Source organism: Puma concolor, chromosome E4 (genome assembly GCF_028749965.1).
Source record: "Puma concolor isolate L17-30 chromosome E4, mPumCon1.1.hap2, whole genome shotgun sequence".
Taxonomy (NCBI): domain Eukaryota; kingdom Metazoa; phylum Chordata; class Mammalia; order Carnivora; family Felidae; genus Puma; species Puma concolor.
Window position 1 is genome coordinate 3,696,087 of NC_141683.1, and position 14,771 is coordinate 3,710,857.

Sequence of the window (14,771 nt, forward strand, 5' to 3'; positions counted from 1 at the left end):
TCCAGATGAAGCCTGTCCTTAGGGAGAACAACATTAGCAACCATGTCCCCCAACTTTCCCCAAGAGAGTCAAGTTAAATCCATTTAACTGGCAACATTTACTAAGCTCCCGTGTCCCCGCCCTTCCAGGTGCAATTACCTCTGAGAGCCAGAACTTAAAGTCCTGGATGCTTGTGTTGAACCTCTGTTGGCGACTCGCCTCATCGAGCTTTTCTCCTTTGTCAGCTGTTTTCTCAAGCAGGTAGTCCCACTGTCTCTGCAGTTCCTGCAGTTGTTTCTGACCCAAAGAAACCTGGGGGTTACTATGGTCTTTAGGATCCCGAGTCCTGTGACAATATGAAAGTCTTCAGTAGGGGGCCAGGAGTTAGGGCTTAGCCAAAGTCGGCCAGCACTTGAGGGCCATTTTAAGCCAGTCGTGCTCAATCTGGGTAAAGAACAGCAGGTGCTGGGAGGAAGTCTGAAGAAAGGGCCCTGGGTTGCTTCTACAGACTGATGCCTAAGTGGCAAAACCCTCGGCAGGAAGGATAGAAGACGCCAAGCCAGCACGATATCCCTTGGGCATTAAGTCTGAGGCTTTCTCGGAGCCCTAGGTCCTGGGTTTGACGAAAGTGGTAAGGTCTGAGCCTCACGGTTTTCTCACTTCTTTTGTGTGGCAGCAGAGGGGAGACCGGTAACCACAGAACACGCTCCACATCCCTACCCACAGAAACTCTGAAGCGGGAAGAGCCTTCTCCTCATGTGCCTTTTAGCCCAAACCATCCTGAGCAGAACCCTTACCCTCACGGTTTCTTCATTGCCATCACATGCCTGCCGCTCAATCAAAGAGTTCCCCAAGGTGAGGACTCCCTTCACCTGCTCAGTTCGGCCGTTGACCTCATTTTCAAAGGCCTTGTGCTTCAGGTATTTCCTCTGAAAGGAAATCAGAAACTAAATCACCCTGGAATCTAGGGAAGTGAGATAGATACATTCTGGGTAAAAGAAAAGACTGAATGCGCCGTCATAACTAAGGTGGTGACTTCTGAAGGACTCACCCCTTCACGTTAGACTCAGAAGCCCCTGAGGGCAGGGCAGGGATGTCAACCATTAAGAAGAGTTGAGTGTTAGGGAGATACCCTGCATCCAGAAATCTGGGGATGCCAGAGTTTTCCAAGATTCCCATTTCGAACTTGCCTGAATGTTGGTGGGATCTTTGTAGGATTCATCACAGGCCGTGGGCAGCATCTCACCGATCCATTCCTCCAGATCCTCGAGGTCACGGTAGAATTGTTTGAGGTCAGCATAGTCACCAAGTTTTGTCTGCTCAGCAACCAGTAATTCTTTGAGAGCCTTCCATCTGGAGGAGGAGGCTAGGTCGCTCTCTGCCCTCGACCCTCGAGGGCAAATGCCCAAGTGATATCAAGCTTTGATTCCATAGCCACTAATCTTGCCATTTGCCAAACTGTGCCTTCTCCTTTCATTATTTATAGACTGAAGGAGGAAGAGACTTCTCCTCAGGTGCCTTTCGGCCCCCACCATCGTGAGCAGAACCCTTACCTTCATGGTTTCTTCACTGCCATCACATGCCTGCCACTCCATCAGAAGAGTTCCCCAAGTTGAGGACTCCCTCCACCTGCTCAGCTCGGCCATTGACCTCATTTTCAAAGGTCATATATTATTATTATATATTACCCGTTTTATTATATTGATAGGCTTAGTCGTCACAGAATCTCATTATTTTCAAATATGAGATACAGTGGTTAAATCAGGTATTTTTTTTTTGTTTTAAGTTACCTTCCATGACTTTAATTCTGTGACTCTCGATCAGAAAGGCTTCCAAGTGTCAAGACAGTTTCAGGCATTTAGAAACGAGAAGGATTCAGAGCATGACCCCCATCCTCCATGCTAGCCAAGAGGTCCCTTCATTCCATTTTCCTTAGCTCACAAAACACTTGCTCAGGCCTGACCTGTCCAGCACCCGTTGTAACCGAGCAGCAATCTCCTCCTTGGCATAGTGGTCATCAGCAATGAGTCGCTCCGCAACATTACCTAGCTCCGTGATCTTCTTGTCCTGGACAGAGGAGAAGAAAAAAGCCCAGATGCCTAGAGATTAGACCTCCAGGGCAATCCCAGACTCCTTCCTAGAAAAGAACAGAGATACCCTCTGTGGCTTCACACGACAGGGGGGGGGGGGGGGGGGACAAGAGCCAGAGGGTACATGACTGCCACGAAGGTGGATTTAAACTCAACAGGAAGACAAACATTAAGAATGACACTAAGATGGGCTCTTTAGTACTGAGCTCCCTTAAAGAACAGACTCCTCCCATGGCCATCATAGAGGGTGAGTCCTGCATTGGGTGGGATGTTGGCGTAAGCAATACTTAAAGTCACTTCCAATGCTAAAAGTTAGGTTTTAAAAGGCCGGGCTGGCAGTAAGACGTTCCGATGTCATGTGTGACCTGGGTGAGACTAAGCCACGGTGTCAAGTTGCCCTATCTACCTCAGAGGTTTCTGTAAGAAGCAAACGGGAATTAAAATATTTCTAAAGAAATAAGTCATACAGAGAAAGACAGATACCATACGTTTCACTCTTATGTGGATCCCGAGAAACTTAACAGAAGACCACGGGGGAGGGGAAGGAAAAGAAAAGTTAGAGAGGGAGGGAGTCAAATCATAAGAGACTCTTAAAAACTGAATAAACTGAGGGTTGATGGGGGAGGGGTGGGAGGGAGGGGAGGGGAGGGGATGGGCATTGAGGAAGGCACCTGCTGGGATGAGCACTGGCTGTTGTATGGAAACCAATTGGGCAATAAATTTCGTAAAAAAAAATATTTCCAAAGCATGAAACGACATGTATGTATCGGTATTTCTGTTATTATTACTAACATTTATTATTGGAACTCTTAGATCGGTTGTTATTACCTGGGCATTGATTGCTTTCTCCAAATCATCCCGTTTCTTCATCAAGGCCTCCAGACTGTCTAAGGGGCCCGCTCTCTCTGACCTCAGGAAATTCTCTCGTGCCATCATCCAGCTCTCGGCCTGATCACAGCTCCCATGGAACAACTACGGGGAATTAAAGTAGAGGTTACATTCAATCCAGGGCACCAAGGACAGAATCTATCCCTCTCCTACGATACTGATATAAGAGATGCCGTAAGGGGTGCTTATATTCTCCCGAGAAACATTCATACCATGAATCTTGCCTATACTGGACCTTTCCCTCTTCCCTGAAACCACATCTTATGTTTTCAAATAAGCTATAGTGTATATTTATATAGGCTCCATTCTCAGGGTGAGGTTTCCCATACGCTGTGCCTGGTGGATGCTGGCTGGTTATTTCTTTCGGACTGTCATAAACACTACCCTCACGGTCGTCAATGACCTGCTCGTACCTTCCCTCACTGGCTATAATCACTCCCTCTTCTTCAGCCTCAAAATATTCATACCTTTTGTTTTATTAAGAATCATCTTACCGTGCTAGAATTGGCTGTCTACATGTCTAATTTCACTATTTAAGAAAAGGGACGTTATCTTACTCATCTTTCTGTTTCCGGGGCTTCGCACACAGCAGCGTGAGAGTAAGAATCATCAACCAAACTCTCAATCAACGAATACGTTATAATAATAATCACCCCATCCCATGCCAAGAGCTGACCCCCATTTTGTTTGGCTCCTCTAACAGGGATTAGAGCAGAGAACACCACAATGATGAGAATACAGGGCAGATAGTCAAGGAATGTCCTTGTGCTTAGGGGGTGGTACGTCCAGTGAAATGAGCGTCTGGAGTAACCGTGCACACTGGCATAGAAGGGATGGTCTGAGGCTATCCTGCTAAACGGTGTGAAGTTTGCTTTACCTGCAACTCCAGACATTGATGCAGCATCTTCTTGCGTTGATCCCAAGCTTTCTCTAAGTCCCCTTTCTCTTGCCTGACCGCTTCAAGCTTTTCTTGAATTTCAGGGCTGTCACGGTGCCCACTTCTCACAAGTTCTCCGCCGAATTCCTCTAAGGCCTGGAAGGTGGGAGCCTCAGCCTCCATGTCAGCATAATGCCCCTGTGTTGGAAAAGGGAAGAGACTGGTGACGCCAGTGACATCTCATCAAAGTCGTAAGATGAGGGAAGGTCGGGAGGTCATGTGATCGGCGGCCATGGCTTTTGTAGGCCCTACCGAGTGCCGCTCCAGCAGGATCTCTGTGCCAGTTAAATCCTCAGCCAGCTCCTCTGATGATACCATGCCACCAATGCCACTCATCCAGTTCTCTAGGTCCCTAGAGAAACAGACATATTGGGATTGACAGGACGACCACGCAGCTTGTTACAGGGCTATCTGTCCTTGGCTTTTTCCTCTCTAGAAAACATTTCTAGAGTAACACTTCCCATCTGTCTTTCTCTGCTTCGTAGGCCCTCTGCAAACAGCCCTTTCACTGTTTGACTTAATAATGGCAATCCCCCATGTTTGAAAACGTCTTTGCATGTATTATCTCTTTCAGGTCTTGCAATAATCCTGTACGGAATTCTGGGAACTGTTTTGTTCTCAGTTTGGAGATGAGGAGGTCAGCCTAGAGAATGTAAGTGATGTTCTTATGCAGTATGAGTCGAAACAGACATCTGGACTGGAACCCAGACACTCGAATCCTGGACCGACACATATTCCATTACTCGTAATGATTCTTGTCCCTAAAAAGTGGATTCTTCAGTTTAAAGATCGATCTTTTATGGAATCTCGAGGAAGGCATGTCTTCGCTTTTACTTTATTCCTAAAAGAATCTAGTACGTGCTCTGCCAGCATGCACGCGCGCGCGCACACACACACACACACACACACACACACACACACTCCATGCTGTCGATGAGACCAGGGCCCATTTCTTACTCCAATAGCAGTCAAAAGGTATCACAAGGAGAGCTAAAGTCCATCACCCCAGAGAGTAATGTCAAGTAATAACGTCCTGACTAGCAACCCTGCGTGATGCCCAAATTAAGCATCACATAGAGAGCGTCCTTCCTCTTGTGGGAGAAACAGCACACATCCACTCTGAGGCAGAAGGGTCTTTTCTCTTGTAAACTCATGTATTCACTTAGTCAAACAACTAGGGTTCACTGGGTGCTTATTAAGTACCAAACATTGCAGAAGAGACATATTTGTGTCTCCAAGGAGCTCACACTGTAGACTGAAAGAAAACAAACAAACAAACAAACAAACAAACAAACAAAACACAGAGGCTAATACCTATCTTTTTAAAAACAGCCTGAAAAGCAAAAGGGTCATAAAGAAGTAGAATCAGGTCAGAGTTGTTTGGACAGGGGGGATATTATTTCTGCTTATTGAAGAGTAAGATTTCGTAAAGAGAAGGAGGCAGCATTTGACTTGGAATCTGAAGTCAGAGCAGAATCTGTATATACACAGAGCTATGAGTACATATATGATTGTGGGGGGCATCTGTGGATGCTATTTATTTATATTGTATGAAAAATGATAGCTTTCCAGAGAACCTGAATTGGAGAGGGGATTGCCAAGTGCAACTGCAACTATTTGCCAAAACTTGCCTCCTTTTTTTTTTTTTCCAAAAGTATTACATTGTGAGCTACTACTTTCTGGATCCTCAATTCCCAACACTCCTCCCAGGAGACTGATGAGATGGGGCAGAATGTGGAAACTGTTTCACAGATAGAGTGTATATTTGCTCAATTATGCTAACGTCTAGACTCTCTAGCAAGGCGATGGAAATTCTCTAAGATTCTATCTCAACACGTCTAAGCTTATGTCTTGATACTTGTCTTGACCCCTCTGACATGTGATCCGCTGCACCAGCTGCCCCTGCTTCATGAACATGGTACACCTTTCCTATCCTTGTGCCTTTGTTTGCTAGTTCCACGCATTCGTTAGGATGCGTGTTTGGGCTGTGTTGTGTTCTACCATGGTTATCTGTGCTCCTCTGTCCTTTCTAGTAGAAAGAAAACATCCATATTCTACAGCTGCTGACATAGCTCCCTGTATACCGTCCATGCTCTAGGCTTACTTGATTTACCTAGATGGCGTCACATTCCTTCCAACTTTGGTATCCTATGGCTTGAACTACCGAGCTGGAGCTTTTTGTCTTGCCAGAGGTGTGATCTGGATGTGGACATACCCTCCAAACCAGCCGTGAAGAACACCTATACTCAGACTGCTCCTGGAAGGTCTATGTAGAGACCAAACACGGAAACCACCCACCCCACTTGGCATAATCTGCCTCTGGAGCTTTACCTGGCTCTGTTGAGGAACGTGTAGAATTGCCGGGCCTCATTTAAGTCATGCTTACGGTCCTCCGTGCACCCTAGAAGGTCATCCCATGTCTCCTTCAGCTCCATTCCCTGGTTCTGCAGATCACCAGCGGCATCTGGGTGGGACTCACTGAGCCGCTCTGCCGTCTCCCTCAACATGGTCACCTGAGGAGGTGCAAGGACTGAATCTCAGCAAAATAACACTTCTGAGCCCTGGCCATGTCCACTCCTCAAATAGACGTCAGTGAGGTACAAGAACATCTTACTACTTCATAAAATAATGCCAACCCTTTGGGTACACACAATAACTCCCAGAAGCAGTCAAAGTTGACATTATCACCCTTCTTTTTAAGATAAGAAGGTGTCAGTTAAGTGACTCTGCTGGTCAGTGGCAACATCAGTTAGGAGCCCCCAAGGGTCCTGACTTTTAATGTGAAGGTCTTTTTAATACGGACATTTTCTGTGCTCTTTTTGCTCTGCACGATAATACCAAACCACATGATGCCCTGTGTTATTCCAGTGTGCATCTGGCAAGTTCCAGGGCTTTTTTTAGAGTGGAGGGGGATTATGTGTTGTCAGTTCCTCACAAAGGGAATGGGAATATGATTAGCCCAGGCCATCCTGGGTGTGGCCAGTTCCCCCTCTGGCTGGGCCTTCTGTATGGTCTAGGCACCTGGAACCCACTACAGAGGTAGTTGGCCAGAGGTCATTGCAATATGCTTTTCCCTCTGTGTTCATGGTCCTGGGCATGTCCTTTTGGTGCACCTGCTGTAGGGACAGATCTAAAAGCAAGGATGGAGTAAGATAAGGAGAAGTAGAAGAGTGTGGGACTGGGGAATGAAAGCAATAATGAGGGCACGGACAGGTGTAAATGGGGGGGGGGGACGTTGGGACAGCTTGGGAGCGCACACCTCACCTTCTCTTCCAGAGGCATAAGGTCTCTCTCAAAGACCTCATGCTGCCGCTGAAGGGCCTGAACGCTGAACAGGTCTGAGCCGGGATCAGCAGCCCTGAGGGCCTGGAGCTTCTTCTCAATCTGCTCCTTCGTGTCATCCGCTTCTCTGGTTCACGAGAGGAAAAGACTAGAGTGACAGTGGATTCCACAGGCAGACCAGCTGGCTCCAAGGAAGTCATTTCTACCATCATCCCCGTCACCCTTTCTGATGTGCTAGAATGTAGGCTCATTGAATTGTCCCACCAATACCTGAGGCATAGGGACAATTACCATTCTCATTCTCTATAGGCAAAACTGAACCCCACGGGGGCCATTTTCTCAAGGTTATTCCACCGCCACCTGGTGGAGCCTGTCTGCACCAGCTGGCCTGGCTGCAGAGTGCACACTTGACTGCTTCCTGGCTTTCCTCCTTCAGTCCTTCTAAGCAGCCGGACCCGTCTGCATTTTTCCTTTCTCTCCTCTGCATGCTCAAAAATACACGTACACATGGTCAAGGCATTCAGTCACCATTTTGTTTGTTTGTTTGCTTACTTGCCTATGGATGTGTGGACAAAGATTTGGAATCAGATGTAAAAAATGGTCGAATCGATAGTCAAGAGCCAATGTGAGAACCTGGTGCCTACTGCTAGTTCAGAAATATAATGACTTAAACCTCTTGTGTCTACTCCCCGTTGCATTAACTATCATGCAACCTGCAAATTATGCACCAGGATCCACGAACTAGAAAATTAGAGTTCCTTGTCTGGGAGGACCCCGCGTGCCAAGAAAGGAATCCAGTACTGAGACACCCAACTCCCTCTTATCTCTGTCTCAGGGGTGCTGTGCTGACCGCTGTGCGTCCCCTGCAGCCGTCAGCCTTGGGGGCTTTTCTGGGGTACCTCCTCACCTGTGAAACATCTGGACGGCATGGGCGCTGCCCAGCAGCTGTCGCTGCTCTTCTGCAAGCCTCTGCAAGGAGTCCCAGCGATTATTCAACTCCTGAAAGAAGCAGACACACAGGAGTCCGCTGGAAAGCTAACGCAGGTCGCTCAGCGCTGTCCAAAGACCAGACGAGGCTTGCATCATGGCTGTTTCCACGTGATCTCTTCCGAAACTGCACAGGTTTCTTTCTTTCCTGGATAGTTTGAGCTTGGCCCTCATTCATGCTGTTAAGCAAGGGATCATTTTCCTTCCCCAAATGACGTTCCAGGGTGGAACCATCAACCCTAGGCCAGCAACCGATGTTTGCTGCTGCAGAGACTAATTACAGTCTCCAAAAGGTGAATGGAATACGTCACCTTGGTAGTTAGAAGTTTTTGCCATATTTCTGCATCCTAGATTGACTAAGCTAAACAACCACTTAGAGCTGTACTTCTTTATAAAGAGAAAACAAGTTATTCCTATGCACACGCCTTCTCCCTCTCACTCCATGTCGACCGCCATAAAAGAGGCAGAGGACACATCTTCCCTGGTTTATGACAACCCAGAGAGCTTGAGCGGACCTCCCACTCATGTTCATCAGATCTTTTATAAAATCTTTATGATTTTAGGTCCCGATCTAAATCAGGTCTAGAAGGCCCCCACCTCCCATCTCTACTGACCTATAGTTTTCTCCTTCCTTCATCAGATCTCATCAGCGCTTGTCCCTTCCACTAAGCTTTCCTGACTAACCCTTTTCCACTGTCAGAGCTTCTTAACTGCATTTTCTTTGTATTCATGGGTTTGGGCATGAATTTTCCGTGTTTGTAAGAAAAGATGGAGGCATGTGCTGCGATCTATAGATTTCAGATCAGTTTAAATATATACATGGTTAGACTGTTTGAACTATTGTCTCTGACCTTATCTGAAGCCAGCTTTAGACCTTCTGCCCGTTCTAGCTGATCTGTGGAATAGGACGCTGAATGTATTTAAGTGAGATGTAGACCCCCAGACCTCAGCCTGGCGGTGAGGAGAAATGGAAGGAGCTTCACTTACCTGACGTAGCTGAGCTCCTTCTGGCGTTAGAAGCTTTTCAAACAGAAGATCATCTGCCACCTTGTTGATATCCCTCAGCCGAGGCTCATTGGCCTTCAGATCCTGGGTGGGAACATTTGTCCAAAGTGGTATAAATCCCCTTCTCAGGAATCTTCATACCTTCCGACTCACCTCTGCCCCAACTTGACTAGACATTAAACATACTGCTAACCTCGCCTGCGAAGCACAAGAAGATGCCCTCCGATCTGCCTCTAAGAAGAGTTACCTTTAAACTCCCTGACCCTCTGTGGCTATCAAGAACTTGGCAAGAGAGCTTCTATTTTTCTGGAGTGTGGAGCACATCTAATTTCCTAGATTCCTTAAAATTCTCTCCTGGATTAAGTGACGCCATTAAAGGAGTCTCTCCCTGAGCCGCCTACTGTGGTTTCCAACCAGTACAAATTCCTTTGCTTTCTATAGAATCTCACAGACTAAGCTGTGACCTGCTTGCTTTAGGTCATGTTGTAAGAAACCGCTCTGAGGAGCTTAGCACCATGCCTATGGGGACGATATTGTCCATTACATTGTACAAAGGCCTCCTCGTGGGAGGCCACGAGCTTCCTCGTGGGAGTGTCATTCTTGGTGTTCTTTTATAATTTTGTCCTTGCCTCCCTTCCTTTCACTGTCCTCTTTTCTCTTTCCTTATGTATTCTGTGTATGTATATACAATCCATATAATTCCTATTATCTATCTATCTATCTATCTATCTATCTATCTACCATCTCTCTATTTATCTATCATCTATCTACCCATGTCTACCTATCTATCATCTATCTATCTATCTATCTATCTATCTATCTATCTATCTATCTATTGATATCTATATCTATCATCTATCTATCCATCCATATGCCTGTGTATCTATCCATCTATTTACCCAGATTTCTACCTATCTGTCATCTATCTATCCTCTATCTATCTATCATCTATCTATATGTCACCTTGAATTCTATGTAGAAGGCATCATAAGAAAAAGAAAGGAAAGGAGAGGTTTATATTCGCCACTAGATAACGTATAGAATAAATCTGTGAGAACAGAGGACAGAGGGTTTTAGGCAGGCAGAACCTTAGAAACTGTCTAGCTGTAGGGGCACCTGGGTGGCTCAGTCAGTTAAATGTCCAACTCTTGATTTTGGCTCAGGTCGTGATCTCATGGTTTGTGGGACTGAGCCCCATGTCAGGCTCCGGGATGAGAGCTCTGGAGACTGTTTGGGATTGTCTCTCCATCTGTCTCTCTCTCTCTCAAAATAAATAAATAAAAACTTAAAAAAAAAGAAACTGCGTAAGTGTAAAGTCAGGTTGTTTTCCCACCTTCCTACCCCAGCTTCCCCCCTCAACCTGAGCTCCCAGAACACAGCGCAGTGTGGGGCAAGCACTGAAGAACTCAGGGAGACCAGCAGTCCCAGAAGGGTCTAGGAGCAGCAAGGACCACAGGCTGCTGAGTCAGGGACTAGTCTCCTCTGTGTTTTCCTTCTAGCTCCAGTACCCAGACAGGGATTTGAAATGTGGGACCCTCAGCAGCTCTGGGACGGATATTTAGCAAATGCGAAGTTGAACAACCACTTAGGGGCAGGCGTGGAATAAATGGAAACAATAGTCACTTCCAGAAAGCCGTCTAGAGGAGAAAGTCGCTCGTTCTCACCGTTTGGAACTCGTCAAACTTCTTCTGCAGCTCCCAGACATCATCCAGTTCCACCCCGGTGTTCTCTGCCTTTTTCTCTTGGATCCACTCCAGCATGTCGCCCGCCTCATAGGCCAGCAAGAACTCGTTGTAGCGTTGCAGCAGGCGACATCTGCGTTCCTCGGCCCTATCGAGGAGTGAGCGGTACCTGCGCGGAACCAGGGAGAAGGGGAAGGCGTCGTGAAACACGAAACATGAGACGCGTCTTTGCCAATAAGAAATGATTAGCCAAGTACTGTCTGGGTTGGCAGCCTCCAGAACTTACTGCTTCTCAATCTGTTCCTGGCGCTCAGTGATGCTGCCTGGTTCTTCTCGTCGCCGCTGCTGGAGCGTGGGAAACTCATCGTGAGCCAGTTTCTTGACGTAGACAGCGGGCACAAAGCCTTGGTGGTCACCAGCTTCCACCTTCCACCAGTCCTGCGGAGAGAGAGATCCCCACTCCTTCCTTAGGTCTCGGAAAAACACAGGTAGGAGAGGCTTCCACTCTCAAAACGAAGCCTGTAGGCACAGGCACAGGCTGAGGGCAAGAGAAGCAAACCACTGCTTACGACTGGCGTGTGATTTTCACAGATGTTGGAGGAGGTAAATAAGGACTTGCAGGGATTGTTCAAGTCAGCCTCCGAAATCAAGGATCTTGACGTGTGACATTAGACCTTTAACTACGGTGGAGGTTTTCAAAAACCTCCTTTTTCAAAAAAGTTGTTTGAGCTCTTTTGAAAAGAGCCAATATTTGGTTACTTTTCTCACAGACCCGTCTCTGCCACATTGAAGAAAACCGAGTGGACAAAAGACTTCTCTTTTTTCAGGGTCCCCCTAGCCCCGGCCATTGGCGTCCCATCACTAGGGCCATTGGCATGGAAGGGAGACAAGCAAGGAGACGAGAAGAAAGGGACAGTTTAGTATCGCAGAACTGCCATTCATAGTTTATATGTCTTTGGGCTAATTACTGAAGCTTTTTGGGTCTTCATTTGGTTCACTGTAATTGGCGTTGTAACCCCAAAAGATAGCTACAGGATCTTACACGATATCTGGAAGAAAGTTACGATTTAATAGATTACGGCGATTTAAGAGAGACCGCAGTAGAAAGGTGTTGGAGGCCAAAACATGGGTATCTGGCAAGGTTGGGCGAGTTGACCATGGAAGGGCCATCTTGCTGACAGGAAGAAGGTCGGAAGGGAGACTCACCTTGTTGATGGAACTGAGCAGAGTTAAGACGTCATCTTTCTTCATGGTGACTTCTCGATTGCTACGGGCCTCGAAGTCATACAAAGCCACCACCCTCTGTTCTCGGGCAGCTCCCTCCACTGGTGCAGCCTGTTGTTGCTGGACAAAAGCAGGAAGCAGATCATGTCAGGCACCTGTCGGACCCAAGGGTGGTGGGCTGCCCTGGGCTGAATGGAGGGGAGAGCCTCGGGCTGGAACCTCCCGCATGGTTGCCGTAAGAGACAGACTGCAACATGTCGCTCCCAGAGATATTCTCCACCCTGATACAAGAGGGGACAGGCAGGCTGGGGAATATGAACACAGAGTGAGCAAGTGAGTTTGTAGTTTGTCAGAAACATGGCAAATGCTCTAAGCACCAGTTCGTAAAGCAGGTAATAAGGGATTAAATGCACCAACATTTCAGAAGATTGTTTGAGAAAATGAAAGACCCACTATCTCTCATCACCTTCTCCATTTCCTGGGCCTCCACTGACAATCCTTCCAACCTCTTTTTAAAAAAAACTTTTTTAACATTTATTTATTTTTGAGAGAGAGAGAGAGAGAGAGAGAGACAGAGCATGAGTGGGGGAGGGGCAGAGAGAGAGGGAGACACAGAATCCGAAGCAGGTTGCAGGCTCCGAGCTGTCAGCACAGAGCCTGATGTGGGGCTCAATCTCACGGACCGTGAGATCATGACCTGAGCCGAAGTCGGATGCTTAACCGACTGAGCCATCCAGGTGCCCCAATCCTTCCAACTTCTTAACCCTTAAATTATCATGTCAAGGAAATGTGGGCCTTTGTTTTTATGTTTTATTTATTTTTGAGAGCAAGAGAGACAGAGCACGAGCAGGGGAGGGGCAAAGAGAGAGAGGGAGACACAGAATCCGAAATAGGCTCCAGGCTCTGAGCTGTCAGCACAGCTCTGAGCGGGGCTCAAACCCACGGACCGCAAGATCATGACCTGAGCCGAAGTCGGACACTCAACTGACTGAGCCACGCAGGTGTCCCCTGGCCTTTGTTTTTAGAGATGGGTGACTTACAGCACAGGAAAGGCCACAAAATTTCATAAATTGAGACCATAAACTGAGATCAAAGACCTTGTATCTCTCTTGAGCAAGCAACCTGCTCTCCAAGGTATTTGATTTTCCACCAATATACTTTCTGCCAATATCACACCTCTGAGAGAAGGAACAAATTACGATCCCCCATTTGTAAGCAATGACTCACCCCTTCTTCAGATCAGAGCGGAGGGTGTATACCTCCCCTCACAGGCCCCTCGGGTTTTCTATCCCTCGAGTACCGCGTGTCCTCCACACACACAGACGCACACCCGTCTGCTCGTTTAGGCTCCACCGCGCCAGCCGAGGACGGCGGGCACGCAGGCTCTGTGCACACATGGTTACTGGGCATACACCGCCTGTCTGTTGTCTACTCCTAGCATGTGAGTCCACAGCCTCTCCTTAGAAAGGCTGTTCCTGGTGTTTCTGTTGTTCCTTCCACTACCCCAAGGAGGCGCCCCCATCCTCTTCGGAAGAAGCCTCCACTGCTGGCTCTGGCTCCGGGCCAGCCTCACATTCTCCACCATTCACATGCGCCATATCCCAAGTGCACCTGGCCATTCTGTGCCCCGGTGCTTCTTGCCTAGAGAAGCCCTTCCTGTCCTCGTGGGCACAGTGAACCACCTTAAAAAAATAACTCAGATAAAGCGGTTCGCCTCAGCTGTGAGGATCTTCCTAGCCTCCAGCACTCTTATTTCAGGAGAGGGGAACACTCTTTTCTTTGAGACCCTTTCTCCTGTTCATGTATCTATCATATGCACTTATTTGCTGAAATCTCTGGTCTCCTAATAGACTGGAACTGTCCTGCTGTCGGGATTATTTTTTATTCCGGTTCGCATCGGGTAGACATCTAATAAATGTATAAAGACAACGAAGAAGGAAGACAAGGAATCAGGAAGGTCTGTAAGAATGAGATATAAATAAAGGATAGGAGTGGGAATATAAAAGGAAGGAAAACAGAAAACAAGAGTGCATCAATGAGAACGTGATCGCTCTTATGAGGAGAACCCCTTCCGGATTAAATCTCTGCAAACGCTATGAAGAGGCTACAATTTCTGCTGATAAGGACCCTAGAATTTAGCATTTTCTTTGCAATTGTTTCCCAGTTATTGGAAGTAAAAGCCAGTCATAAAGCGAGTCCTGTGTCCTCTGGTGGGGATTGTGGCTTCTGGCATCTCAAAGCCAGAATTCTCACCTGGCAGGCCTCCGCCTGGTCCCTCAGGGCTTGCATACTGTTCCCAAAGGCACTCAGGTCCACGAGGAAGGCCTCGTGCTTCTTTAGAAGAGCCTGGATTTGTTGAGGAGGGATCGTTAGAATGGAATACAGGAAGAACACGAAGAACGCTATGCATTCCTGGGGGTGGTGGGGCTATAGTCTCGGGTTATATCGGTTGTCCTCATTCTTGGTAAGAGACACTTTCCATCTATAATAAAGAGGTCTTTTGCTAACTCTAAATTGACAAGGAGTAGGAAAACAGGAGTTAGAAGGTCAACAATTTCGATTTTTTGCTTAATCAAAACGAACTCAAAATAGCACAAGTGTTTTATCAACACACATCACAGCTAGTGACGTTACTGTGTAGGATTCAACATTAGCATGCTTTAGATGCCCACTGCAATTATCCCCAGCGCTGAAGCC

General features: G+C 47.2%; 1 protein-coding gene across 2 annotated transcripts in view; it reads right to left on the bottom strand.

Moving 5' to 3' along the window:
- The window catches only part of SPTA1 (spectrin alpha, erythrocytic 1), a 65,011-nt gene that overhangs the window by 23,307 nt on the left and 26,933 nt on the right, over window positions 1-14,771 (bottom strand). For both annotated transcript variants that reach the window (XM_086694278.1, XM_086694277.1), the window contains exons 20-34: window positions 14,328-14,420; window positions 12,057-12,194; window positions 11,137-11,288; window positions 10,833-11,019; window positions 9,151-9,252; window positions 8,084-8,175; window positions 7,159-7,303; window positions 6,226-6,407; window positions 4,147-4,246; window positions 3,835-4,032; window positions 2,898-3,041; window positions 1,943-2,046; window positions 1,170-1,332; window positions 777-908; window positions 139-276 (exon numbers count right to left, since the gene is read on the bottom strand). In XM_086694278.1, the coding sequence (XP_086550404.1) occupies window positions 139-276; window positions 777-908; window positions 1,170-1,332; window positions 1,943-2,046; window positions 2,898-3,041; window positions 3,835-4,032; window positions 4,147-4,246; window positions 6,226-6,407; window positions 7,159-7,303; window positions 8,084-8,175; window positions 9,151-9,252; window positions 10,833-11,019; window positions 11,137-11,288; window positions 12,057-12,194; window positions 14,328-14,420 (2,070 nt within the window). The remainder of the gene's footprint in view (window positions 1-138; window positions 277-776; window positions 909-1,169; window positions 1,333-1,942; window positions 2,047-2,897; window positions 3,042-3,834; window positions 4,033-4,146; window positions 4,247-6,225; window positions 6,408-7,158; window positions 7,304-8,083; window positions 8,176-9,150; window positions 9,253-10,832; window positions 11,020-11,136; window positions 11,289-12,056; window positions 12,195-14,327; window positions 14,421-14,771) is intronic.